Raw genomic sequence first — 25606 nt, 5'->3', positions numbered from 1 at the left:
ATTTGAGACGAGTCTCGCGGGTTTTTAAACAACACCAAGTGGTGTGCGTTCAGACTGATGGTGCATGATCTTTGTTTTTTTTGAAAAGGTTCTGCACGATGTATACCACTACATATTTGCGGTGGTGGCTGACTTTGGTAAAGAGTTTTGTCACGCGTTCGTCCGCTTCGGAAGGTGGAATGCTGACGGGCCGAGCACACCTTCTTCAAAACGACCATTGAGTAACGTGGTGTACAACGGCTGCCACTCCTTGTAACGCCAGACGACACGCTGCGGGGGTGGGTAAATGAGAGCTCGGAGTTGATGGTGGTGACGGCGGAGGCGGGGACAAAGGCTTCCTGGACCAACGGAGGAGCGTTTTGTTGCCCTTGTAGATATTGAATGGTCGACTGATCTTGGAGGAGCTGCACACTGATTTCCGCGGCCTATCCACCCACTAGAAATCCGATGTACAAGAAAACTCCGAGCACGGCTGTCACGGTGCCTTTATTCTCGCGCAAGTCTTGTACCCACTGATCCATCCCTTGAGGTAGGTCGATAGGGAGTGACAGTCAGCCCCGTCATTCTCGGTGTTAAATACATTTGACGTCAGGGTAGATATTCGACCCACTTCACCCAATAGTACAGTTTTCTTGGGCGACGTTCCCTTTATAAGATCTTCTCCACCTGATAAATCTTTTCTGCCGCGGCCGTCACCGGGTGCAATTTGGCTTTGTAAACAGTCCCGAGCAACCGTTCCCCGTTTAAGTCCTCCAGTGTGAAAGGCTGACGAGGGTGGGCACGGACGATGCGGATCATTTCCGTTCTCTAATTCGTGAGGCACGCTTTTCCGAATTTCCCTTTTACGAAATCACCAGTGCAATAACGTCGTTTGGACGTGGGTGGACTGTACAACAAGGCTTGACGCACTTCTTTCTGGTTCTGGGTGGTGACTTCGTGGGGGGGGGGGGGCGCCGTATACTCCGATGATACGCTCGATTGTAGCCGCGGGCCAGAGCTGGTAAGGCGTACAGGTATTGCCGAGTGTTGTGAGCGGTGAAATATTTGTACATGCGTCCTTTCAAAATACGGTTAAACATTTCTACCACGGACGCTTTGGTCTCTTTAAACGTGTGAAAGAAAAAAAACCCGTTGTTCTTTAAAACTGCCTGGAACGGTCTGTTCAGAAACTCCCTGCCCTCTTCCGTTTGTATCTACAACGGTCGACGTCCCGTCTTTAAATTGCGTTAAAACGCCTCGATCAGGCGAGCACCGGTTTTGGTGAGCAGTGGAACCAGCCAAGCGTACGTGGAGAGGACATTAGGTTGGTAACGGTTGTCGTCGTTCTCTTGGCAAACGCTGCCGTGTCGACCAGGTCCGCCTACCACTGTCTATACTCCTAACCACAACTGGGTCACGAGGGTGGCGCCTTAGAGCGGGACGGTGCAGGTTATGCGTGTCCTGCGGGGTAAAACGAGTCGACATGCTGGCCCGATTCACTTTAAGCCCAAGTTGCCGGGCTGCCTTGAGTAAGAGCTGAATGCCGCTGTAAGCCGCTGGACTGTCAGGGCCGTAGTATAGTGCATGAAGAGCGGTATCGACCGGGTCTGAGCCTCTGCCGGCGGGGGTTCTCTAACCCTGGCTTCCGTCCCCGCCACGGCTACTGATGCTGCCGTTAAGATGCCTGGCGGCCGCTACGAGGCACACTCCGGCGTCGTACCTGTGTTCGTATATAGTGAGTGAACCTATCCCAGACAGTGCATACGTATTATATCCCAAATCAACCATGGGTCAGTTTGGGCTCCAAGGAGCTCATGGTCCTAGACCGCGTGGTTGCATATTGGTCACTCAAACATTATTAGGCGCAAAGACGGCGTGGTCACCCATGGTCCGTTTGGGCGCAAAGGAGGTAAAAGAGCTGCTTTCATTGGTCCGTTGAGCGCCAAAACCACGTGATCACCCATGGGTCTGTTTGGGCGCCGAGGAGCTGAGGATCTGCTCTTGCGAATGATGTGACGCGTGATGTCAAGCGCCTCATTGGTCTGTTTGGCGTGAAAGAGCAGTTTGGGCGCAAAATGGAGCTCACCCATTGGTTAGTTTTGGGGCAAACTGGAGCTGAAGGAGCTGCTCTCTCGCGTGGCGTCACGCGTGTTGCTTATTGTTCCGTTGGCGCGCCCCACGTTCCGTGTGACGTACCGCGCATGCGCCTCGCTCAACCACCGCCCACCCTTACTCCCTCCTCCCCAATCCCTCCCTCTGCAATGAGACGTTCGGCCCCTTCTATACTACTTTCAGTTAAACACTATGTTCACCGAGAAAACTACTGTATAAAAGTGAAATCATTGGCATGCACTAGAAGGTACATTTCTTGGACCACTATTTAATGCAACATTCCAGCTCTCATAGTTTTCGATTTACAAACCACAAAATTCATGTATCTAATAATAGTTTATTTCTATTTTTTAAAATTATATAAACAAAGAACAAAAACCGATTCCTAATCACTGGTCCTAATATATAGAAGTTACATCAAAGTTGAAACGAAAGTTTTCTATATATCTTCATATTCTCGAACATTGAAGAGATTGGACGATTTGTACGATGATTTCCTCAAAGTAATTGCATCTACATGTAAGATCAAATTACGTGGATATGAAATTATAAAAGAATGATTCTTTTATTAGTTCCTCAGAAGAAGAGATTTAAAGGTGTTTGGTCAAAAATCAAGAAACGCCGACAATACACTAATCAATGGATATATTTGTAGAAGATGAGTTATTTGCTCTATGTAATAATTGCTTTTGCAAAATTATTCAACATATTCACTGGCTGATTTAGTGTAAATTGTCTCACATTTGCTAGATGGATTCCTCACACCCGAAGGACTAAATAAGACAAATGTAATACGCTCTCAAATATTGCTCATGTCGGTTAGGAAGTGTGAAAACACTCTATTGGTCGCTAAAGTCACATGGTCTTTTATTTTTGAATATTGAAAGCAAGATTGCAGTTAGATGTAGTTAACCCTGCTGAAAATCAATCCAGTTTTATTTTTTCCTACGACGTACAGGTCTCCTCTAAACTTCAATTAAAGTTCGCATATGTGCCTTTTTTTTTCATCATTTTCGAAGTTCATCTGGCCGGAAACCGTTGGTGCTGTGAAGGTGAAAATTGGTCAGTAGATATACCATTAACTGCCCTTTACTTTACCTTATTGCTAAGAGTGGTAGTTTTGTGGTGAAATGAGCTTAAAACATGTTGTACTCAGTGCTTTGTACTAATGAAATTGTGTATATCTCTTCCAAGTAACCTAAACCCACATATGCCACTGATACCAAACCGTTTTAGTTTTATATCCTAATAATTATGATTGGGCTTAACTATAATCTAAACCCAAATACAGCCTGTTTCAACCTCAATCGAACAAACACATCCTATGCAATATGTGGCTAAGAATGTCTTCACGTTTTCTTCCATGCAACAAGGGAAAATATTCAGGCGTGTAGCATAGAAGACTACCACGTAGAGAATAACACTAGAGCAGAGCCAACAGTGTGAGAGTTGGGAACTGGTCACACGCTACGGGTAAATACGGCCTTTTGTCAATTTACCTCAGATAGTGTAGTGTGACTCTTCATTTTACACGTCCCCTGGCACAATGGATTAAGCACACATAGACATACGACACAGGAGTTGCTATTTGCAACTGCCCGTTATTCACAGCTACATGCATATTTCATAAGATGACTTAAAAAGAACATTAAGTTTAAAACTTTATCTTTGTTTTGCGAAAAATGAACTGAATTTTTGCGTTGAGTATGTCGCGACTTGCTTTGTCAAATTCTAAAGAAGATCCACCGGCCTTCCTATGAAACAATCCTTCAGAATTCCGGACTGCACACAACAATTGGCGCCTCGATACAGAAATGTCCATAAACTGGAGAAGCCGGGGTAGTTCTTGATCTAGTTTTGCTCTCCAGTCCTCATATTTTGTCACATGGATGGGTCCTTGGAAACTCGTCCATTTTACGATACTTCTCGTCCAGGTAGTAATCATTTCCCTTGAAACACGTGGCCAGTCTGAATAAAAAAAGTACTTGTAATAAAACATCTTATATATTGAAGCTTTAATTTATAATAATTTCCATTGTTTGTTTATTCTATTACAAGTCGTAAATTTCAACAAGTTTCGTTATGTCAGTGTTATGCATTTTGAGCAATCAGGTGCTAACTATTTCTATAATTAGTTGTTTCTTCTGACGTCACAAGAACCCTATTTTGTCCTTAACGCTACGATGAACACGACGATTTGTTTCCGCTTTCACCGTATCCCATGTAAGAATTATAGATTAAATATTGATTTATATAGTTTGACCAACTTTTACGTTTGTTTTGATTTCTTTTTGGTTTTGTTTTTTTTTTTCTTTTTGTTGATTTTAATTCTTATTTCTTTACTTTTAATGATTCTTACAGTATCGAAAAAAAACACTTCCACTTTTACAGGTTACACATTTGTCTAAAGCAACATTTCACTTTAATATATGGCTCAATTTTCCAAAGTAAAGTAAACTTGAAGGCATGAAATCAACAGTTTGATCTACACATCAAAACCATTTGAGAGTACAGCTATGGATTATTGTCTCAATGATGAAATAAGCCATCGAGCTCAGGTTCTATGTTTTAAAAAGTCAATACAAATAAATCTTGATTAAAAGCATGAATAAATCTGTACTGAAATAATACGTACTCTTCATTAACAATTACCCTTGATTGGCGAGAATTTACTCTTTATGTTGTACGATTGAATACTGAATAAACCTGCTCCCCTAGAAAATTCACTGTGTCCTGCCGATACCATTCAGATCTATTCACTACGTCTCTACACACCGTCCTGATTTCTTATATGGTGGTTTTGGTGGTTTATGTTGAAAGTTGCTTTAGGAATTTGGCATTGCGACTATTGACTTGGAACGTCCATTATTGTTAAGCATACAAATGTCTGCTTGGATGTCTATAGGTTCATTACATACCACTTTGCCCATTTATTCCAAACAACCACAATTCCATAAAAATAAACAACATGAAATAGCATGACACATCTGCTTTATGTATGTAAACAAAGTATCAATCAAGAAATGCAAGACCTGTCGAATGTCACACAATTACGTCCGGGTCATTTAACCACATTGATCACTTAGCACGCTAAAAATCTAACATGGAACATAACTTGGATTACCACCATAATAACAACCATATATGTATGCAATTAACTGCTCCCGACACATCCTTCATCACCATATATTCTGTCAACTGGAGGTTTTCCAACACTGCCATTAAAGCAGTGAGTACGAAAGTTCAAAACTTCATTTGGAATATAACAATGTAGACATTTGAGAGGATTGCCATTGTTTTTGTTCCATACCTATTCTACACATCTCCACAAAAGTTTAGTGAAAATTCGCTTCGAAACAGCTTGAGCACGTCTCCATTATCAAGAGTAAGGTGACGTCACGTTGCTCTCTAAAGTCAAAGTTATTTTCCGTATAATAATCTAAGCCTAAAAGTTGTGGACTTCGGTGATGAAGGCCAATGTGATAAAGATAGTTTTCTCGGAAATTGGACATACTGGAAGAATACTTCTTTCTCTGTTTGACCTGTTGATAGAGTAGGACTACTATGTCTTATAGAAGGAACCCAAGCGGCCCTGATTAAATAGCCTAGCCTAGCTGCAGATGCATGACCGGGGTATTCCTGGTTCAGGTCGTAAATGTTTTCAAAAGCACAATGGGATTGTTGTACAACTAGAATCATGCTCAATTCTCATACAAATAAATGAAAATAAATCTAAGCACCACTGAGGCTGAACTGGGCACTCTATTTTATGGATTTTATGCGTCAGTTTTGTAGCGGGTGGCGTCGAAAGTAGTGCTGATCTAGTTATCGCGGACGTCAGAGGTAGCACTTTGGCTTGGACACGGCGTTTCAATAATTTTACTGTATTTTATAAAAGAAAACAGAAAAAACTTCCCTTGTGTGAGAAAGACGAAGGAGAAAAAATTCAAATTCATCAGTTGTAACTCAGAGAAAAGGGAATTATATCGTAAGATTTATTTAGTTTTTTAGTTGTGCGTTGACATGCCGTCTTCTCATTACCATAAACTGTGATATTTGTTATTAAGAAACTGCTAACTAAACGTTAACATGAACGGCAAAATGTATTTGGGGAGGTGAATGCGGTTTGATTCGAGACGGTATTTTACTGTCTGACATAATTTGTGATTCCGTCGTTGAACATTACACGGTTTGTAAATCAACTGATTGTACATCTGTGGCGGTCCATAAATAATGCCGTACCTGTGTCCGTATTTAGTGAATGAACCTATCCCAGACAGCGGATACATATTATATCCCAAATCAACCATGGGTCAGTTTGGGCTCCAAAGAGCTGAAGAAGCTGATCAACTCCAACATACCAAGACCGCGTGGTTGCATATTGGTCACTCACGCATTATTAGGCGCAAAGACGGCGTGGTCACTCATTGTCCGTTTGGGCGCATAGGAGGTAAGAGCTGCGCTCATTGGTCCGTTGAGCGCCAAGGCCACGTGATCACCCATGGGCCTGTTTGGGCGCCAAGGAACTGAGGATCTGCTCTCGCGCATGATGTGACGCATGATGTCAAGCGCCTCATTGGTCATTTTTGGCGCAAAAGAGCAGTTTGGCGCAAAATGGAGCTCACCCATTTGTTAGTTTTGGGGCGAACTGGAGCTGAAGGAGCTGCTCTCTCACGTGACGTTACGCGTGTTGCTTATTGCTACGTTGGCGCGCCCGTGACGTGTGACGTTTGGCATGCACCTTCCAGTGCATTTGTTGGACCACTATTTAATGCAACATTCTAGCTCTCATAGTTTTCGATTTACAAACCACAAAATTCAAGTAGCTAATAATAATTTATTTGTTTATTTTTTTGGAAAGGTGGGGGGGAATTGACAAAAAGAGTTATTTAAAAAAAGAACAAAAACAGATTCCTAATCACTGGTCCTAATATGTAGAAGTTACATCAAAAGTGAAACATAAATTTTTCTATATATCTTCATATTCCTGAGCATTAATGAGATTGGATCATTTGTACCATGATTTCCGCAAAGTAATTCAGATTACGTGGATATGAAATTATAAAAGAATTATCCGTTTATTAGCTTTTGAAAAGAAAAGATTTAAAGGTTTTGGTCAAAAATTAAGAAACGCCGACAATACACTGATACGTGGATATATTTGTAAAAGTTGAGTTATTTGCTCTATGTAATAATTGCTTTTGCAAAATTATTCAACATATTCACTGGCTAATTTAGTGTAAATTGTCTCACATTTGCTAGATGGATTCCTCACACCCGAAGGACCAAATATGACAAATGTAATACGTTTGGAAATATTGCTCATGTCGGTTAGGAAGTGCGAAAGCACTCTATTGGTCGTTAGATTCACATGGTCTTTTATTTTTGAATATTGAAAGCAAGATTGCAGTTAGATGTAGCTAGGCCTGCTGAAAATCAATCCAGTTTTATTTTTTCCTACAACGTACAGGTCTCCTCTAAACTACAATGAAAGTTCGCATATGTGCGTTTTTTTTTTTTATCAATTTCGAAGGTCATCTGGCCGGAAACCGTTGGTGCTGTGAAGGTGAAAATTGGTCAGTAGATAGACCATTAACTGCCCTTTACTTTACCTTATTGCTGAGAGTGGTAGTTTTGTGGTGAAATGAGTTTAAAACATGTTGAATTCAGTGCTTTGTACTAATGAAATTGTGCATATCTCTTCCAAGTAACCTAAACGCACATATGCCACTGATACCAAACCGTTTTAGTTTTATATCCGAATAGTTATGATTTGGGCTTAACTATAATCTGAACCCAAATATCACCTGTTTCAACTCCAATCGAACAAACACATCCTATGCAGTATCTTCACGTTTTCTCCAAGCAAAAAAACTAAAATATTCAGGCATGTAGTATACAAGACTACCACGTGGAGAATAACACTAGAGCAGAGTAAACAGTGTGAGAGTTGGTAACTGGCCACATGTAACGGGTAAATACGGCCTTTTGTCAATTTACCTCAGGTAGTGTGGCGTGACTCTTCACGTTACACGTCCCCTGGCACAATCGATTAAGCAGACGTTGACCTACGACACAGGATTTCCTCTTTGCAACTGCCCATTATTCACAGCTACATGCATATTTCATAAGATGACTTAAAAAGAACATTAAGTTCAAACCTTTATTTTTGTTTTGCGAAAAATGAACTGAATTTTTGCGTTGAGTATGTCGCGACTTGCTTTGTCAAATTCTAAAGAAGATCCACCGCCTTTCCTATGAAACAATCCTTCTGAAAACCGGACTGCACACAACAATTCACGCTTCGATACAGAAATGTCCATAAACTGGAGAAGCCGGGGTAGTTCTTGATCTAGTTTTGCTTTCCAGTCCTCATATTTTGTCACATGGATGGGTCCTTGGAAACTCGTCCATTTTAAGATACTTCTCGTCCAGTTAGTAATCATTTCCCTTGAAAAACCTGGCCAGTCTGAATAAAAAAAGTACTTGTGATAAAACACCGTATATATTAAAGCTTTAATTTATAATAATTTCCATTGTTTGTTTTTTCTATTACAAGTCGTAAATTTCAACAAGTTTCGTTATGTCAATGTTATACATTTTGAGCAATCAGGTGCTAATTATTTCTATAATTAGTTGTTTCTTCTGACGTCACAAGTCCTTAACGGTACGATGAACACGACGATTTGTTTCCGCTTTCACAGTGTCCCATGGCTTTGTGAGAATTCTAGATAAAAAATTGATTTATATAGTTCTAACAACTCCATAAGCGACGCATATGTTATAAAATCTTGAATGTATAAGTTTTGTTTTGATTTCTTTTTGTTTTAGCACGCTAAAAATCTAACATGGAACATAACTTGGATTAACACCACAATAACAGCCACATATGTTTGCAATTAACTTCTCCCGACACATCCTTCATCACCATATATTCTGTCAACTCGAAGTTTTCGAACACAGCCATTAATGCAGTGAGTACGACAGTTTAAAACTTCAATTGGATTTTAACGATGTACAAATTTTCCTTGTTTTTGTCTCATACCTATTCCCCACATCTCCACAAAAGTTTAGCGAAACTTCGCTTTGACACAGCTTGAGCACGTCTCCATTATCAAGAGTAAGGTTACGTCACGTTCACTCTAGCTCTGTAATGTCGAAGTTAATTTCCGTATAATAATCTAAGCCTACGGTAGTTAAAAGTTGTGGAATTCGGTGGTGAAGGCCAAGGTGATAAAGATAGTTTTCTCGGAAATTGAACATACTGGAAGAATACTTCTTTCACTGCTTGGCCTGTTGATAGAGTAGGACTACTATGTCTTACTATGGAACTCAAGCGGCCCTGATTAAATAGCCTAGCCTAGCCTAGCTGCAGATGCATGACCGGGGTATTCCTGGTTCAGGTCGTAAATGTTTACAAAAGCACAATGGGATTGTTGTACAACTAGAATCATGCTCAATTCTGAAACAAATAAATGGAAATAAATCTAAGCACCACTGAGGCTGAACTGGGCATTCTATTTTATGGATGTTATGCGTCAGTTTTGTAGCGGGTGACGTCGAAAGTAGTGCTGATCTAGTTATCGCGTACGTCAGGGGTAGCACTTCGGCTTGGACACGGCGTTTTCAAATAATTTTTATAAAAGAAAACAGAAATACATAACTTGTGTGCGAGAAAGACGACGGATAAAAATTTAAAATCTTCAGTTGTAACTCAGAGAAAAAAGAATTATATCGTAAGATTTATTTTTTAAGCGTTGTCCGGTGACATGCCGTCTTCTCATCATCCCAAACTGTAATATTTGTTATTAAGAAACTGCTAACCAATCAAATAAATAAATAAATAAATAAATAAACGCTAACATGAATGGCAAAATGTATTTGGGGAGATGAATGTGGTTTGGTTCGAGACGGTATTTTACTGTCTGATATAATTTTGACACCGTCGTTGAACATTACACGGTTTGTAAATCAACTGATTGTACATCTGTGGCGGTCCGTAAATAATACAGACCTGCCCTACAACATTTGTGAACGGGCCCTTTGGCTACACGCAACTTAATCGTTGTAAACGTTCTCAAAATGCAGTAGTTTTGTGTTATCATGTGCTTCTTCATGGAGTGAATGAGTAAAGGTTAGGCCACAGCTTTGGCCGCGTAATTTGATGGCAATGTGTTTGTTTGGATAGAATTCTTAAGATGGAGTATCCTGCTTTCGGCTGAAATATGTTTTAGCCAGATGCTGCCTTGTCCATTAATGAAACTGGTCTTGGGGAATTTGACGTTGGATAATGTGTTACGGGTTGTGGCCTGAATTGTGATCTGGATACCTCGCTTTACTGTTTACATGTGTGCTTCAAATAAAAGGATTTGTAAGATTTTGATGATTTACTTCCTTTTAAATTGTGAATATAAAACTTCCAATTTAAGACTAGCACTTCATAAATCCAATTTTATCCTTTTATCATGTGTAAAGATCCGATCTTCTTCTTACCTTTCTTAACACTGGTTTCGGATGCGAATCCTGTGTGATTTTCCTTAGAAAAACGTCGATTGAATTCCGCCCGAATTGCATCAAATGGGTTTCGAAGTAGGAGAACTATACGGGAAAATCGAAGGTTTGGTTCGGAAATCTTTTCTTCATGTGTTTTTATCAAAACTACAGAGCCGTTTTTGATACATTCAAAGGGAAATCCATGATCCCGTAGAAATTTGTCACAATACACGCTTCCAGTTCCAATACCTGTGGTCAGACAAGAAAAAAACAACATCAAAATGAATAGATTGTGTGTATAAATCTATGGTTAAATGTCGGTTTTGGGTTCTGTAGATTTGCATGGCTTTCTTCATTTACCACTTCCCCACCGGTGAAGGAATGTTGCAAAATTCATGGACAATAAAATTTGAGACCACAAAAAAGCCGTGAACATTGGCGTAAAACGTACTTTGTCAGAACAAGTTGAATGCATTCATTGCACGAGCTAATTCTCAAATCAGCTTTGATCCAAGCCGTATAAAACATACTGTTTGCTGCACATGCATTAACCACATGTATCCAAATATAACCAGTCGTTTGTGCCGAAACTACAAGTTCACAATCTGGTGTTAAATTCAACACAAAGCAATGATAATCACGAAAGTTAGTTGACTGTTATTTAGAGGCCAATACTTGAGGATCATGAGGATGAACAGGCAAGGTATTAAGATTACCAATTTTCTGAGATATGACACAATTCAGGTTTCAGTTCAATTGTGCAGAATTTAACTTACTGTCAAGATGTTAATAAAATATATTACAAACCTGAAATCAGATTGCATACAAAGACAATATGTCCAGGATAGGCATACGCATTTTTCTGAATACCACAATATTTTCAAGCGCGCGCCGAATTTCTCTTTCGCCATAGTCAAGAAATATTTATACGACGCAGACAGCACTAGGTTGAGTCGAAACCGACCAAAGCCTGGAGGAGCGCACCGAAGAAGGTTAGAACTAGATTAGCTGGAGCTAATTATCATTTGCTTGTAGGAATAAAGCCTATCGAGAGGAAGCACGTTTTGTGTCTCCGCCGGGCAATAAATGCAGTATCATGCTCGATTATCACTCGCTGCTTGAGTGTGACAACTAACTGTATGTGGGTTCATTGAGCCAGCGGCCATTTCTAGGCTTGGTGTTCAAGCTTATGTATCCCACAGCAAAGACCTAATCTGGACCTGAGTAAAATTACATCATTGCAGTTTAATAAGTTATGTTGTGTTGGGGTATGTCAGCAACCTGTGGATGTTCACGGATTCCTTCGGGTCTTTAACCGGTTTCCTCCCACCATCACGTGTCCCGGCGTCGTATAAACAAAATATTCTTGAGCACAGTGTAAATCAACAACAAAAACAAAAAACAAATATAGCGTTGTCACATATTTGCATTTATAAAAGTAGATGTACTTTGTACTGGTTAAACGGGCCTTATTTGTAGCCCCTAAACTCACCTGTTGCTTGTTGAACAATATGGCGCACCCATGTATTACCCGATCCGGGAAAGCTAACCAAAGCTGTCAGCGGTAACGGATTTGGTGTGACAACTAACTGTATGTGGTTCATTGAGCCAGCGGCCATTTCTAGGCTTGGTGTTCAAGCTTATGTATCCCACAGCAAAGACCTAATCTGGACCTGAGTAAAATTACATCATTGCAGTTTAATAAGTTATGTTGTGTTGGGGTATGTCAGCAACCTGCGGATGGTTCACGGATTCCTTCGGGTCTTTAACCGGTTTCCTCCCACCATCACGTGTCCCGGCGTCGTATAAACAAAATATTCTTGAGCACAGTGTAAATCAACAACAAAAACAAAAAACAAATATAGCGTTGTCACATATTTGCATTTATAAAAGTAGATGTACTTTGTACTGGTTAAACGGGCCTTATTTGTAGCCCCTAAACTCACCTGTTGCTTGTTGAACAATATGGCGCACCCATGTATTACCCGATCCGGGAAAGCTAACCAAAGCTGTCAGCGGTAACGGATTTGGTGACAGCTTTACCTCCACTGGAGAACACCTCATACAAAACACAGCAACAACATCCAACCCATACAAGAGAAACGCGCTGATGAGAAAAGGGAAGAATACTAAACAAGTTTTGGTAAGTTTTGAGCGCCAAACGTGTGAAAGTACAGGCCTCATTATAGCCTAAATAATGCGCTATTCTCAGCTTTAGCTCCCATTAATCACTACGCTATGACGCTCTGATACATCAACCATCCAGTTTGTCTTATCTGTGCAAGTCGCTGGCTTAAGTTTAAGGGACAGCTTAGGTTCTAACTGCATTTTCCTTTCAATAATATTGAAGTCGAACCTATCGACCTGTGGAGCTCGTGGTGTCCCAAACATAAAGCCATTTTCATATTAGACAGAACTGGCTTCATATGAGTGTCAATAGGGAAAGTAGGGCATAGCGTATCCTGGGAGCAAAAATGACGTCTGAGCCACAGCTCACCGCACCTATTCTTCGAGCTCTAATTTTATCTGTATGATACCCTGATGCTACCTATTCAGATGCATAAGTCCGGGGATATAATCTGAAAGATGGTCGTTGGTTTCCCCTGGGCTCCGCCCGGTTTCCTCCCACCATAATGCTGGCCGCCGTCGTACAAGTGAAATATTCTTGAGTACGGCGTAAAACACCAATCAAATAAATAAATAAATATTATCTGAAAGTAGCCATTGCGAGTTTACGATTATCATATACGCTCAAAATGAATCTGTTTTCTGAGTGATGCTAGAACGTATTGTTATTATTACGCAATATTCTGACATATTCAACAGAACATCCTGTTAGCCTAATAGAATCTGTATGTTGAATTAATAGAATACATGTGTTATGTTTGACAGAATAATATGTTAAAATTGCAGAAAATGTTTTAATATCATTTTAATAGCAGACGGGGCCTCCGTGGCTCAGGTGGTTAGCGCGCTAGCGCAGCGTAATGACCCAGGAGCCACTCACCAATGCGGTCGCTGTGAGTTCAAGTCCAGCTCATGCTGGCTTCCTCTCCGGCCGTATGTGGGAAGGTGTGCGAGCAACCTTCGGATGGTCGTGGGTTTCCCCGGGGTCTGCCCGGTTTCCCGCCACCATAATGCTGGCCGCCGTCGCAAAACACTAATCAAATAAATTAATAGCAGACAGCAAAAAATAAAATACCAGAAACTGCTCAGATATGGCTGTCCTTTAGAAAGGTCGTTTGAAGCCCTGAAAAGGGCTGTGGTTGTGGTCTTCAACCAGATACTTATGCATCTTTGTATATGTAGCTGAAGGCTTCACGTCGTGTCGTGAACACAATTTGCATGGTGTTGGCAGGTTTGAACGCTCTCTATTACTTAGTGAACATTGTATTAAGTTGTCTTAAACTGTGTTGGGCATGGCTTATCGGTGAGAACCACAGCCTTAGAAAGAGAATTTATTGATTTTCATGCTCGTATTGGTCCTTGGAAAATAATGGCAATTAGCAGTCAACGGCATCTGTGGGACAATAATTTTGTTGAGATAAGACCTTGTTTTGTTGGGGGTGGGGGGTGGTGGTGGGGTGGGGGTTCAGTACCTGGTGATTTTACCGCTGATAAAAGATTTAAAGCAGGACGGATGGTGAGCCGACCCCCTGTGTAGATATTGGTACGTTTCGATGGGCTTTGAATGGCATTTCAGATCAAGGATCGAATCCCGCTTGAATCTTTCTCTCTTGAAGATAGAGATGTCCAGAAAGTTCATTTCTAAATTTGAACTCTCAGAACTGTGGGAAGAAAACAGAAAATCTAAGTCTGTTAGATTTTATAGTAATACGTCAATCATCTCTGAATCGTTTGTGAAAGATTATGCTATACCAAGGCGGAAATTTCATCAGGATCTGATTGATGTGCCTGACAATGGCAATGTCACACAGTTCAGGGGAGGAGCCTGCACCCTGGGGCGCACCCACTAACTGCTTGTAGTGTTTGTCCTTAAAGTTAAACTAGTTTAGAATAAGGTCAGCAATTTCCAAGAGTGACTAATCAGAGAGGCGATTGATATCGGCTTCATGTATAGGTTTTAGGGACAGGTCGGCTTCAACTGCACTCAGTATATCTGAGATAGAGAAATAGGTGTAAAGCGAAGTTATATCATATGCAATTAGGAGCGCGTTATCCTGGACGTGCAGTCCATCAATTAAATTGATATGATGACTCCTATTCGAGGTCTCCTGTTTCATAACGGTAGGTAAGAAGAAAATAGTTGGCGAATCGTGAGCGGCCAACACATTAAAATGAAGTTCAGAGTCCTGCCTAGTCAGTTTTCAATTAGGCTGTGTACTCATTAAGCATTAAGTAGGCCGCGATGACTACCATATCTACCAATGCGCCGTAGGACAGCTTAACCAATAAAACTGCCTAGTCTTTTTACGTTATGATAACCAACACAAATTCGGTTATGTACAAACTCTTAACGAACACACTAACCAACGTAAAATTAGGAGAAAGAATTGCTGAGAAGGAATCGTATTGATAAAAACGGTAGTGCGTTGTAACAGAGAATTTTAGCATTACAATTGTTTTAGCGTGTGTCAATTTATTATTTATTTGATTGGTGTTTTACGCCGTACTCAAGAATGTTTCACTTATACGACGGCGGCCAGCATTATGGTGCGGGAAACCGGCAGACCCCGGGGGAAACCCACGACCATCCGCAGGTTGCTTGAAGACCTTTTCAATTACGGCCGGAGAGGAATCCAGCATGAGCTGGACTTGAACTCACAGCGACCCCATTGGTGAGAGGCTCCTGGGTCATTACGCTGCGCTAGCCCGCTAACCAACTGAGCCATGGAGGCGCCGCTTGTGTCAAAAATACCACCCCCCCCCCCCACCCCCCGAGGCCTTAAGCGCCTTATGCTTTAGCGTACATTTAGAATACTAACAGACACTTTGGAAAAAAATAATCTAGATAACGATAGTACACAGTTCTAATACAGGAAGGAAATCACTTACGTAGGCAAACAAATGGTAACCGGATGAGCTGTATAAAATTTTAACGCTAACTGTGCAAATAGAAAAAAAAAGACCGTTAACTGTTACAGGAGCAAATCGAGCAATTGTTTTTGCAGGCATAAATTTAAGTGCTTTTCAAAAAAGATACAGTCTGTGGTGAATACTGTCGAAATAAGCGGTTCGGGTATGAATCGGGCCCTATAGGAGTGAGTGAGTGAGTGCTTGGGGTTTAACGTCGTACTCAACAATTTTTCTGTCATATGACGACGAAAGAATCCTTAGAGTGTAAGTAATGTGCCTCCTTGTTGCAGGACGGATTTCCACGCTCTTTTATCCAGTGTTGCTTCACTGAAACGACTTACCGAAGGCAAGTAAGACGCCTGAGTCATTATACTGATAAGGGTCAACCAGTCGTTGCACTATCCCCTTCACGCTGAACGCCAAGCAAGGAAGTTTTTAAATAGATTTCAAATAAGACGAGTGGTTTTTCAAACAGCAATATAAACTGTTCCAGACTGATGCATGGTGGTATGAAAGTTCAACAAAACAATGAAGAAGTCACGTGTAAACCATGTAACAGTGGCATATAGAGTTTGAATACTTTTGAAGGTTACATGCCCATGCAGAGTTTTTTGTTGAGCGAGTAAACACTTTTATTTGAAATTCTATGCAAGTCCGCAAGAACATGACTAATTGTGCAAGTTTGACCTGTATAGTAGAGTAGAATGCTTTTTTGTCTGTAAATTCCAATCTTGCCATATGTTATTTTTAAGTCTTGCTGCGTGTTGTAAGGCCAATGTGCGAGATTGGTTTAATACTACAAAACGATATAATAACGGTGTGAGTTACTGTGACGGAACTGAGCGCGTTGTTGGTTAGTTAAGGTCATCGGAGAGGTATGGGGCTTGCTTTGCTTTTAGGCTGATTTTCTGTTCATCACGATGTGACAGTGGAGATAGTTACCACAAATGGATTTTCAGTATAGATGAAATTACATACAATCCAGTATAAACATGCATGCTACAATTGGGGAAACTGCGTATTGTCTTTTGACATAGTACAACTCACTTTTGTATATCGGATGTTTATGTAGACTCTCGGTACGAAGGCTGGACAACGTAAATGAGATATATGCTTGGCCCTAACATTAAACAGTGTGTAAAATTAAGGCCGACGGTACAGCGCTAGACAACGTGCTGGAAAGAACTGTTTATGTCAACCAGTCTCACTTGGCCCGTGAAGTAAGCTCTGTCCAGACAAGAGAATAAAGAAATGTAAAGCACACTTAGGCGACTGCACCAGCCCTGTTGCGTGTGGTGAGTGTGGTTAGGGTCTGGGTGTTTGATACATGTCCAGTCTGTGCATACGTGCGAGGAAATACTTTTATACATACGTAAATATATATTTAGAGAAGAACCTGTCTACCAATACACAAAACTATTTCAATGGCACACTGATCGTGCTGAGTATTCGTCTTAATCGACCTTATCTATAGAACTGGACCCAGCAAACTACAGTGGGGAATTCGTTACCCACAGTTTATATATCACTAAAACCGCAAGGCATTTCCCCTTCAGCGAACCAGAAAGAACCGCAGACTGAGCACACGGATCGTTTCAGCGGTAAAGCAAAGTCGAACGCCATCGAATGGAGGAACTTGTACGGAACGTGACGGTCGTGTAAGCTCTGTTGTGCTCGGTTGTCCTTACAGTGTCAAGCTGGCATTCCAGCTTCACACATTTATTATTTGACTACATGCATTTTGAATGTATAAGGATGGCTAAGAAGCAAAATTAAACAAATAGTTCTAATCTGAGATCTGAATAATACATAAAACTTCTGTCTGTAAGTTTACGATAGTGAACTGGTTTATTTAGAGTATTCTTGAATGAATTTCCACCACAGATAAAATACAATGTCCCCGACTTGTTTTCAGAGTTATAGTAACATTTGAGACAAATTCATCAAGCATTTAAAACAAAGGCACGTTCGAGACTGACGAATCATGACTTGCAGAATTGTTGCTATTAAAAACATTTTTACTGAAAACACGTGTATTCGGGTCACACATCAAACAGGTTGAAAATATGTATTTTTTTCTGTATAGCTCTTATAAAACTGAAGGCACAAGTGTTCCTTAAAAAGAGTTGTCATGACAAATCCTAGTCGCCCCATATGAGCCTATAATGCCAAATATACTTTACATCATTTATGCATGTTTTGCTTTTTCGTGCAAACTTGAGACAAATTTAATTCATAATATATTACATGTTGGATGCGATACGCTTCTATGCAACAAATGGATTATAACTTGAACTGAACACCTGTAGAAAATACTGTGACATTAATCAACTTTTCCTCTCTGCTTGTGTGAAGCCTACTCCTACTAATCTGAAAAAAACCTAAGCACGCACACGCTCTAATATAAAGTTATTGGCAGTAGTAGTACATGGGTTATAGTAGAATCAGTTGGGAAAAACACAGTAGTTTGTACGCAACCCGTGGCCAGCTGATGAGGTATATCCAATACACAATCATGTAAGTATAATGACGAAACTTACAGGAAACTCGCTGGCTGACTGAAAACACTGAGATCGGGCAACTCTGTATCTAACTAGTTCATCTGTCTAGTGCACATTTGGGCATACCCACCCAGCCGATATACAGAAGTGGACATAAAATACACGCAATGAATATTAAATATAGACAACACCCAACATCACAAGACAGGTCACGTTATTAAGTCGCACAAGCGGGACTCAGGGTAAGACACGCTCAGGCCTTTCTTCCTGTCAGGTGTCTTTACATACTGTGTACGTCGACACTAAAATCGGGTCAGTGGTTAAATTTAGTGGGAAATGCATGCGTCAGTGAACTAGGGTTAGGAGCAGCGATTAGGTTGCAGGCAGGCATACATTGTACAGCCCTTCGAGTCTGAAATTATAAAGTTTTCTTATTGCTAAATGGGAACTTTTGTGGTCTTTGGGACAGGCAGTGCTATTTTGTACATGCTGTAGGCACTGTATATGTATAACTGTAGCCACCTTTTACAAAGAATAAAGCCCTCTATTGCCAATAAAGGTATCGCATGTTTGAGCATTTGTGTCGAACTAATAATCATGAGGTTTAGTATTAAATGAAAGGGTGTGGTTTGGTGTGGAAATCTGTGTGTGGTTTTTTGTATGTGAAAAAATTCAAGGTTTTAACAGTGGTATATCACAGGCATGATGTTCGAGAGTCTAAAGCTTATATATAAGCTGCATATGTGGGTTTGTAATGACTACGAAGTAAGGCGAACTCTTGGAAATTACACGCTTATTCACCGCTAAACAAGGTGTGACAATGGAGTCAATTACCAGAAAATGGAGAGGTATAGTGGATGAAATCCGTGATAAACATGCATGACAGAATTTGGAATATTAAATGTTTTGTTTTGACAGAATAGAATTCAATCTGATACAGATCCAGACTTTTGGTATCAATCACCTTCATTTAGGTGCAAGTTGGACCCTACCAGTAAGCAGCGTATACATTTGGGACTATTGTACGATGTAAAACCCCAAACATACATAGACCTACTTTATACTGTATTATAGGCAATGAATAACAGTAAAAAAAAAAACAGAGAGTGGCGGCAAACAGAAGAGTTTTAACTTTCATTCTATAATACATTTATATGGGCGTTGTATTTACAACTTTTCCCAAACGCAAGATAATATGCTTGTTGGAAGTGTTCCATGCGGATGTACTTACAACTTTGTGGAAACCTTTAGATGAAAGCGTGTTATAAGTGGGAGATTTATTCTCATTTTTAAAGCCACTGTGAAATTTCATAACAAACAAGGTTGTTTTGCACATAGCAAGGATAAAGTTTTCATTGTAAGGTACCGAAGTGGCGATCTTTGCGAACAATGCATATCCTGATGATTCAGCTAATTCAGCTGTAGTTTTACCATTAATTTTTTATTTCAACCAATATTTCATTGAATGACAAATTGGTATTAAGTGACGTCACATCGCAGGTAAACGGTAGAATGCTGTTAAGAGGTGGACTCTTAATTGGTTAATTGTGCCGAATCTGGTACATAGGCCGTTTCACGATAAACTCAGAAAGTTATTTGTTAATAGCGGGATATACCTGGTACATTTAGATACAAGTTTCTTCATCGAGATGTTTCATATATGAGTCGGGTCCAACCTCTGTCTTCGTCCAAACTTTCCGTGATGTTTTAGCATGCAATTAGGCATATTAGGTGGTGGTATAAACCTCAATCATAAGGCTAGTATCAGCGACTTAGAGGCCACGCAGCCTGAAACGCTCTCCACACGTCACTTAGCTTATAGATATGTAGATCATCTACCTGTTGTGGTTTATGAACCGTTGGGGATACGTGGAAGAGACAGGTTTCTTTGACTCTCAGAAGAGACAGGGTAGGTCTAGCTGGTGTAGACGATCCGTTTTCACACGTTTGATTAGTCGCAGAATGGTGCAAACTGCATTGCTCTCCGGCCAATACTTTTAACTGCAGCGTCAACTAAAACATGGTTGACGTCATAATGGCGACCCTCACTCCTTGGAAACAAGAGAAATTTGCAATTTTTTCGACACCTGCCGATTGCTGGCCTTATTCATCATCGTTTGGCATCTTATTTATAAGGGTCAGTGTTAAATTGTTTTTTGTTTTTTTTGAGAACGGACGGCATCAACTAACTTATGTCTCCTATATACAAATGCTGTGGTATGCTGGTACATGTACATAAAGGCTCTGGGTTTGTTTTTGACTTGTGTAACGACGGGAGGGGGGCGGAGCCCGGAATTAGCATTTGCTAAGAACAACTGATCCTCAAACACTGCATTGCAAGTTCAAAGTTTATTCCAATGTCCAAAAATAACCAGGGAAGAGCACTGTAACATACAAAGAAATACAGTCAATTAGCTTACATGTACACATAGTATTCAGCATTCATATGATGTTGTTGCAATAAGCCCTTCCACATGTATAGCATGCCGAAAATGGCATTCCTATTTTGATTTTAATACAATATAGCAATGGCTATTAATACCTCCTACACAAACTGTGACCATTAGCAACTCTGATATCTTGGCCATGAACGCATATAGTACAATACTAGGATTAATGCAGGTCTTTAAAACCACACATAGTACCCTATCCTTACTAGTCAAAATCCCTTAGCTGACTAGAACAATTTTATCTGCTTAATAACAGCTCCTATCACATGCTCCATACTTTAATGGTCATGTCCTGACAAGATAAGATAAGCTGCATAAGCTTCCTCAGTACAAACCCAACCAACTAGAAAAAAATATCAAAACTCAAACATGTGGCAACAATTTTGCTTAGTAACCGTAGTAACCATTAACAGTATCAAAGATTAAGGAACTACAACTATCCTCCAACTATTGTGTCGCACATACCATTATAATGTTATGACAGGTACTTAATCCAACTTTGAACATGTATCAACCATACAACCTACTGTGCTCTTATGCTACATGTGTGAATTACCTTGATATTATCATGCATAACTTACATGTCTATACATTTCTCACAGCATAGAGACAATCGTAACATCACTAAACTTAGTATACAAGTTTTACACATGCCTCTGGTCACCATTACCCTGCATACGCCAAATTACTATCCGCAACACAGCATATATGTACTATTATATGCAATTACCCATAATAGATTATGAATAATCTATTCTCTCTCATGACATTATACAGTACCCAATGTCAGTCACATTCAACAACACCTGTAACAACATGAACTGTCTGAACTATAAGCCTGTATATGCACAGTTTATAACAAAAACATGTACAAACCTGTACTATGGTACATCGAATCGTACGACATCAGACTTTTCACCACATGTTTCAGCTCAGCTGACCACACCATGTGTCCGTCCAAACGGAATACAGCTCTCGTGCGCTGTGTATGGCGCATACACACCCTTAAAATGAATAAATTCCAAATAAGTATGATAGCAATGATATAACATAGGCCTTAAAATAATCGGCCAACGCTCGTAGTGGTTACGCATCGGTCGCCTTCATGCTAAATGTCGAGAAGGATTCCCCGTTCTCCATAAAAATAAATAAATATATTTTAAAAATCTGTTAAACGACGACATCTACGAATTTCGTACATTCTCGTATAACGGGCACTGATTGAAACCACCTCCAAAGACAGAAGAGTTCCCCTTATTACCATGGCAACATTCACGTTTTACTTGTTAAGATGGCGACAATCAGCGTGACAAAGACTTGAATATGTCACTAACAGATATTACCAACGATTCAAAAATATTTATGAAATATTTATGAACGAGAAGAATAAATTAACGACTCTTCAGTGCATCGCCGACATCTGCCATGAAGCGAAGTTTGGAAGAATCTCGGAACAGTCACAACATGCGGTGATAAATTACGTGCTTGGCGTGAATTATATTCACAAAAGTGAAGTATTGAGGCACATCAGTCAGGGTCACTACTAGTCCATCTAGATAGACTCAGTGTGCTAATTTAAAATTCTAACATTCATTGTATTTTATGATTCAGTCCTTTGATGCCTCTTAAACAAATCACCTCGCATTGATCTGCGAACTTCAACTCGATATGAGCCTAATTTCAGTGAAGTCCTCTGCCGTTCTGGATTGAATTAAGGAGGTCAAAGTTGTTCTTTCAGCCGACAATCAAAATATAATAGCTCTCTCGAGGATTTCAATGCCAAAGCTCAATTGCATTTCAAACCCTGAAGTAGGTCACGCTACACTTTAAAATGGCTGTAGACGGCGAGGTGCTCTGTACTATCGTAGTTCTAGCAGTCACTGTGACCACCAAGCAACAAGTTAATTGGTTTCATAGGTGAGGATAGTAAATTAAGAGGCTATAATTATACAACAACGCTGACACAAACATTTCCTTAAAAATAGCATTGATGTTAAATAGTGAATTCATATCATTATGAACTAATGAACACGTTTACTTTGTTTTGGTCAAAGAATAAGCCTACTTATCTAACTCATACGAAAACTACAAACAGCATATTTTTAGTTTTATGCATTGTCAGTGAAAGTTGAAGTAAAACAACCAAGCCATGCATGTTACCAAAATAAAAGAGGGAGAAATTGTTTCAATTTTTTGTGGGATTTCACATCTAGACAGAGAGCACACAGCGGTGAATTATAATACGGAATACAAAATATGATGTACAGGTTTTTGATTGTGATCAGCTACTGGCAATAAAATTTTGTTTTCCTATTTGGCTGCACGGACGACAACGCGTGGTAACCTTTTTTTGTAAATGAGTTATCATCTACCTGAAATTGGTAACCTGTACATAACCATACCTCACTTAAAGGCCTATCACGTGTGTTAACTTGTCACATTCCAAAGCCTGCTTATTTATGCGAGCAATACAGATAAGTTCCTAATTTCTAACATATCGTTTGCAATGTTTGATCTACACGAAAAAAAAAACATACAAACTTCCTTCGCCTTAACTGTCCACACTAATTATTACATAATCAATGAACAAACTGTTATGAAAGTTCTAGACATAAAAGACATTTCCATGTAAAAATACCAGAAATTTCTGTTACCTGAATATGCAACTTTCCAGACGGATGCTAGATGTTTCGGCTCAGAGAAAACTATCTCCAAAACAAAAGATCCCCAAAACTCCAATACAGAAACACGATAAAAGGGGAGACAGCTTGAGAACTGTAGAGCACCATTTACTAAGTGCTCTCCCCTGCATTGACATAATGCTGTTTACATGTACATAGCCTACAATCCCAAAAATATTACCTGACCTGTCACACTTGGAAGTAAGACAATTGCTGAGTCAGTCAAATGGGCTTAGCCAAAAGATTTGACATCTTCTGAGTTACCCATCGGCACATTACTTACAGCCGAAAGTTTAATATAGAAATAACCAGTGGCGTTGGTACACATTACATTTTAGCTGACGTCAGTCAACAAATTGATGCAGGCAAAAATTCGAAAATGGTAAAATTGTTCAATTGCTGTTGCAAAGGCATTGATCCGACGTAATTTGTGACGAGAAATCCAAAGGTGCAAACCGCATCGTCAAACATGAATGATGTCATGATGACGTACCCTTGTTCCTAGGAAACAAAACAAATTCGCAGTTTTTCAACCCCTGCCTATTGTTGGCCCTTATTCCGTATCGTTTGGCACCTTTGGGCTGGGCTCAAAGATTTAACATGTTCTGGGCTACCGAACGGCAAATTACTTTTTGAGGAATGTTTAACATAGAAACGACCACTTGCGTTCTTATGCAACTAAAGGCACTGCGCCTCGTTGTACCTTAAGTCAATCAGCGAAGTGATAAGGCAAATAGAAATATTGTATATTTTTTTGAAAATGCACTTTTTCGCTCATCTGGCGAAATTGAACGGTGTAATCCACTTTCGTGTCAAAGCAATAGTTTTAGATGTAGCGATTTTTAAACCATCGACGATGTGAAACGTCATCCCCAGTAACGGTTCGTACTCCCTGAAGACCAGGAAAACTTTTGTCCAGATTTTCCACGTGCCGTTGCCTTGCTTTTTTCCGCATCACTTGGTTCACTAACCAGTGGCCCAGTTTTAAATTATATCTTTTAGATCCGACGATATTAGGCCTAAATGCCTTATGGTTCCTCTATGCAAAAGCTGTGGCACATTAGTACATATAGGCAATGTGTTTTACTTTGACATGGAAGAAAAAAATTTGCTCGGTAATTCAAATACGCTTAGCCCAAAGATTTGACATCTTCTGGGCTATCCATAGGCACATTACTTTTAGCTGAAAATTTAACACAGAAATAACCAGTCCTACACACTATATTGTAGCTAATGTCAGTCAGCAAAGTGATGAGGGGAAAATTTGGAAATTGTAAAGTTTTTTCAAGTGCGGTTGGAAAGGGACTCATCCGAAGTGGAATTTTCAGTTGGGGCCGGTCACATGGTCCTGTAACGTTTACATTTAATCTATGCATGTCATGGATATATTCCGGAAAAAATCCTAAACAGGAGCATATCAGCCTTGCGATTTACTAGTTGATTAAAAGCATTACACGGTTGCAAGTCACAATAAAAATCTACCATCACCTGCTACATTCTACAGTAAAGAAACGGATCCTGAATCGAATACTTCATAACAGTGGACTAGACAAAATAGACAACAATCTCAAGGACGTTTTGTCAGCTCCCTGCGACGTTCCTGAAACAGAGTGCATTAACTTTATTGCTTGGGAACACTTTGCCACGAGAGCATCGACGTGTTTATTCCACAATAGGCTCACATCAAATGAGATCCCAAGATCCTTGAATACCGACGAAATCTTTAACAGAATATCTTTTAACTTCAAATTAGATCCGATACCACTCGTTTTCTTGTACAAATCACAACTTCTGCTGATTTAATAGTTGCGAAACGAGGGTTAATTACGGATGGCAAATCATTAATCATAAATAATGTTGAAGCTTTTGCCTGGAGAATCACGGGTCAACAAAGAACAATTTATCCAGAATTCAACATTAAATTTATGCATGTCGGAGAAAGGTTGGTGTAGATTGACTAGTACAAGCATTTAACTCCGATGGAGGAGAATCGGCGGAAAGAAACATCCATGTTTTTACTGGGCCTTGGTGGTAAACTTGCCGGCCTATTAGCGCTGGCATGCTTTCGATTGAAATCAATGTCATTCACATGTATGCATACACTTTTTGAAAATTGGGGGGTGGGGGTGGTGCATGCCCCCCCCCCCTGCCCCCACCCCACCCCCGCTGATACATAGATCAGCCTGTATATAGCCTGGTTTTAGAATAACCGAAACATATGTAGACTTACGTGAAATCCATAACTTAAAAGAAATGTTCATAATAAATTTATTTAATAGCCGTATTCATAGCCTTTGTGTTTATCTTTCAATGTCTTCATAATTATGTGACGGATCAGAAATAGCATACTGTT

The 25606-nt window shown here is 40.0% G+C and overlaps 1 protein-coding gene across 1 annotated transcript; it reads right to left on the bottom strand.

Moving 5' to 3' along the window:
• Window positions 1-3745: 3745 nt before the first annotated feature.
• LOC135464421 (WSCD family member CG9164-like) lies at window positions 3746-12648 on the bottom strand. Its single transcript, XM_064741848.1, has 3 exons — window positions 12531-12648; window positions 10585-10833; window positions 3746-4059 (listed from the first exon to the last, which is right to left on the bottom strand). Exons 1-3 carry the CDS (start codon window positions 12646-12648, stop codon window positions 3746-3748), a joined length of 681 nt encoding a protein of 226 aa, XP_064597918.1.
• Between the last annotated feature and the right edge of the window lie 12958 nt (window positions 12649-25606).

This window comes from Liolophura sinensis, chromosome 4 (genome assembly GCF_032854445.1).
Source record: "Liolophura sinensis isolate JHLJ2023 chromosome 4, CUHK_Ljap_v2, whole genome shotgun sequence".
Lineage (NCBI taxonomy): Eukaryota > Metazoa > Mollusca > Polyplacophora > Chitonida > Chitonidae > Liolophura > Liolophura sinensis.
The sequence above is the reverse complement of the archived record's forward strand: the minus strand, read 5'-3'. Positions and strand labels throughout refer to the sequence as shown.

Excerpts from the sequence above, each read along its gene's own strand:
- LOC135464421 (XM_064741848.1), bottom strand. The coding sequence starts at position 12,648 with ATGAGGTGTTCTCCAGTGGAGGTAAAGCTGTCACCAAATCCGTTACCG. Across the intron at positions 10,834-12,530 it reads TATTGTTCAACAAGCAACAG|GTATTGGAACTGGAAGCGTG; the intron begins GTGAGTTTAGGG and ends GTCTGACCACAG. Across the intron at positions 4,060-10,584 it reads CGAAACCAGTGTTAAGAAAG|ACTGGCCACGTGTTTCAAGG; the intron begins GTAAGAAGAAGA and ends TTTTTTATTCAG.